The sequence below is a fragment of the Silene latifolia genome, chromosome Y (assembly GCF_048544455.1).
Source record: "Silene latifolia isolate original U9 population chromosome Y, ASM4854445v1, whole genome shotgun sequence".
NCBI classification, from domain to species: domain Eukaryota; kingdom Viridiplantae; phylum Streptophyta; class Magnoliopsida; order Caryophyllales; family Caryophyllaceae; genus Silene; species Silene latifolia.
The window spans coordinates 390,290,282-390,294,730 of NC_133538.1; the positions used below are offsets into that span (position 1 = coordinate 390,290,282).

Sequence of the window (4,449 nt, forward strand, 5' to 3'; positions counted from 1 at the left end):
GAGTTTGGATTCCTGGATGTTATGTGATTCACATGATAGTGTAGTATGAGTCGGTCTAGTATTGACATGCTAGGACTATGTGTTGTTATATTGTTGTTCACATGATAAGCACGATTGTCTAGCATCTATATGCTGAGGCTATGCGTTATTCATATTCATATTCTTATGTTTACATGTTATATTAATTATGACATTTCGTGGCTGGGAGAACTCGGAGTTACTCCCCACTGACTGTGACTTTCGTATTTGTATAAAATGCGATTGACAGGTAGGTGATGCATATATGGGGTACATGGACGAGCTAGCGAGCAAAGTAACCTTGGGACCTACATTGGCTTTATTTTATTGTGACTCTTAAACACTTTTTATGCCATATACTTTTTAGGGACATATGTCTCCCTTTTTCATATTTGGGTTGTATAACTTTGTTTCGCAACTTTAGCGATGTTTTATTCATGAGATTTATTTTAGACCTTATATGTTTGACACCTTCCCATTTGGATATTTTTATAACAGGTTCAGGTTTAAAATTTACAGGTTTTTACCCAAATGAACCTATTACAAACATATCCATGCAGTTTTTATCCAGAATTATGTGTTTGCTTTTCCGCAATAAATGAGGGTGTCACATCCATAGGATAGCTAATCCTCCCGACCTCTCAACACTATCCACCTCGATCCCAAAATAACCATCAAACTTCTCCCTCACCCTCCTCATCTCACGACCACACAATTTCGTTTCACAGAGAAAAAGTATGGCCGGGGCCTCTCTCCGAACCAAAGCTCGGAGAGAACAAAGTGTATCGGGGTTGCCCAATCCCTACAGTTAATGCTTAAGAGATTCATTGGGCCCGGCGGGGTTGACCACCATCAACCTCCGCCTCAGGTATTAAGACGCCCCCGTCTAAACCGTCTGATCTTCGATTCTACTTTTTTCTATTTTTAATTACTAGAATATTTACTTCTAATTTCCGGAATTTGGTGATATTTGATAGTTCTGACCTAAAGATCATTATGTTGATTTTATTTGAAAGTTTTCAGATTAATTATTCATGCGGTTAGATGTTTGAGTTTTCGCATTGTTGATTTGATTGGGGTGTATTGATTTTGTTTTTGATTTGATGATATTGTTTTTTTTTTTTTTTTTTTTTTTGGCAGCTGTAAAAGAAGGTACACCTAACTATCCATGGCCTTACATGCAAGGCCATGTGCTCTTTTATTAAACGATCTAGGAATGTAACTAATAGCTAAACAATGAAAAGATGCAGCTGTTCCAATAATATCCATTAGAGTCGCTTTAATGAGGTGTTGCATTCGTTCAATACCAGCTAGTTGATAGACAATAGAGATGCAGTCCGTAGAGATCTCCAAGTGTCGTAATCCTTGTTCTTGTGCCCATATCATAACGGATAACACCCCCAGACCCTCAGCTTGAAGCGGTGATTCAGCTCTAATCTTTCTCACTTCCCTGCAAAAACTTTGTCCATTTCCCAAGACACCTTCCCAGCCAATACCTGCTTTCTCAAACCCCCTCCACCCGGCATCCACCATAATTCTTACGTAATCACAATTTCTTATCTCACCCACAATACAAACCGGATTACTTTCTCGAATCCACAACATACTATCCATTCTAGACATACCTGAAAACTCCATAGTAGTAGCTAAGTCCTTTTCACGTGTCTCCGCCGCCTGGTCCGCCGTTCCAACCATTGGTGTCCATAAATTATAAAACATTAACGGGTGGAAAGTTAAACCTTGAAAGAGAATTTTATTACGGATGCTCCATAGACACCAAAGCATTGCCAGGAAACGCACTATCCGAGCCTCTCCACCCTCCAGATTTCCAAGATACGATATCCATTGAATAATCCACTTTGCGATACACAGATGGGATCCTAACTCAGTACGTATTCCTAGCTCAGAGCCAGCCCAAAGTCTCCGTGACACCGGACAGTCACGGAATAAATGTTCCAAGGTTTCCATACTCACACCAGATGACAAACATAGTTTGCAATTCGTGTCAATCCCAATATTCCTTTCCCTAAAGTTTCTCCCTACCGAAAGGGTGTTAGTTAATATTCTCCACACAAGGATTTTCCACGTTTGAGGCCCCGACATCTTCCACATTTTCCGCCTACAAAATAAGCGTACATCCTCCCCTATTCTGGTCTTGTCTTTATCCGACCCTCGACGATCCATGAATTCCTCAAAAGTAACACCATACCCACTCTTGACGCTATATTCGCCATCATTGCTATGTAACCAATACACTTCATCCACTAATTGCGAAAAACATATTGGTTTGGCTAAAATCAGATGCACACTTTCTTCCTCGAAAAGTTGACGAACAAGAGTAGCATTCCAAACTTTCCTACCATCAGCCGTGGACGTAATTAAATCCTTTACCGTGACGTTCCTTAGCTCCACAAACTCAGCATCCAACACACCCAAATTTGGCTCCGGACACTCTCCTCCCACCCAATTATTAATCCACACGTTCAAACATGAGTCAAGACCAGGCTTCCATCCTATATGCTGCCGTACCATAGCCAACCCATGTAGAATACTTTTTGCCCCCCATGACAGATTGTTTCCATAGTTCAGCGATAAATTTTCCGTTATCCTTCCGTCCTTAAGCAGTTTTTTTCGAAAAACATTAACAAAATAGGATCACGGACTTGATAAAATTCGCCAACCATGTTTGGCTAACATCGCTTGATTCAGACATTCAATATTCCGAATCCCCAGACCTCCCTCTCGTTTCGGCAGACTTAGAAAGTTCTTACTACACCAGTGAACAGTCCTCCCTGATTTACATCCCGCCCACCAAAAATGTGCCAATAAGGAATTAATCTTATTAGTCACACTTACCGGTATTTTAAAAACCGATAGAACATAATTTGAGAGATTTGATAGGACGGAGGCAATAAGGGTCAATCTACCCGCTGATGACAAAAAAATCCCATTCCAAGAGGAAATTCTTTTCATGACGTTATCAATCAGACTCCTGAACAGCTCACGTTTAGAACCTTGAAAATCTGTAGGTAATCCGAGATATTTTCCAAGATTTTTCTTTCCTTTTACCTTTAGCGTCTTCATCCCATGTCGTGCTTTAGCCATCGTAGTACTCGGGCTGAAAAGAATTCCTGATTTATCTTCATTCATGACTTGCCCCGAGACAAAACAAAACTTAACTTGTCCAGTATGGACTTTAAAGTCTTTGATGAGTTGTTATTATCATGAAGAAAAAACACCGCGTCATCCGCAAAGAATAGATGCGATAAGGCATCCACTCCCCGACATAAAGTGATTCCTTTCAAGAGCCCATTTTTCTGAGCCTCAAGAATATTCACAGACAGCACCTCCATACACAACACGAACAAAAAAGGTGACAATGGATCCCCCTGTCTAAGACCACAGGACGGCTTAAACAGACGTAAAGGAGCCCCATTAAAGAGAACCTGGTAGGAAACCGAGGTAACGCACATCATGATCAACTTCACCATCCTGGGAGGGATTCCAAATTTCTCAAGAACAGCCCGTAGGAAATCCCATCTTACACGATGATATTGTAATTGTTGTGGTTAGGGAAAGTAGTATATGAGCCTTCTTTAAGAATGTCGATGACACTAAGTCTGAATTATAAACGTTGATTAGAAAACCTAGATCTTTATTGTAGAGTAAATTAAATTGAAGTTATTCAAAATCAATGGTTTTACTTCAAATTTAAACACATGGTTTGCTTTTCTTTCTCGTGTGTTGGTCTAATACTCATGGCCTAATGCTACTTGCTTTCCTGTGAGAAGTAGTTCTAATTCTGAGAATGTGTGATTTGATTATATAGCTAAAATTCTAATAGTATACATATGTTACTCTAATCCTATGAATAGAGTATGATAGTAATATGATTAAAGTAACATGAGCATGCCATTAGAGTAACATCAGTACGCCATTAGAGTAACACAGTCTAACGGTGTGTGTTAAAGTATACTCCGTATTAGTTAGTTCGTCACATTGTGTTGTGATTATAATGATTTAGATTGCAAGTAATCCTTCTGAATTTAGGTGTCGAGAACTGAATAATTTGCTAATGGATCTAACTCTCAACCTTTGATTTTTTAAAGGCGTAATAGTGTTATTTAGACGACGTAATGTTATGACAATTTTACAATATTTGTCAATCTGTGTGACTTTTGTGGTGTGAGTATGTTATAATAACGGTGTGATCTTGTTACATTAATGGTGTATATATGTTTTTTTTTTTTGGGTAAATGGTAAATATAGTAATAAAGTGAATGTTCAAGTACAGCTCAACTATTACAAAGAAGATCTCAGCTGTTTACAATAAAGAATGGGCTAGCCTATACAAAGATAAAAATTACATAGCAAGATAAGCTAACCATTTTAAGTCACTTTGACAGATTCTACCAGTATTGCGAGACCAAA

The 4,449-nt window shown here is 38.9% G+C and overlaps 1 protein-coding gene across 1 annotated transcript; it reads right to left on the reverse strand.

Moving 5' to 3' along the window:
- Window positions 1-1,176: 1,176 nt before the first annotated feature.
- On the reverse strand, window positions 1,177-3,123 carry LOC141632063 (uncharacterized). Its single transcript, XM_074444648.1, has 2 exons — window positions 2,875-3,123; window positions 1,177-2,634 (listed from the first exon to the last, which is right to left on the reverse strand). The coding sequence occupies exons 1-2, from the start codon at window positions 3,121-3,123 to the stop codon at window positions 1,177-1,179; spliced, it is 1,707 nt and encodes a 568-aa protein (XP_074300749.1).
- Between the last annotated feature and the right edge of the window lie 1,326 nt (window positions 3,124-4,449).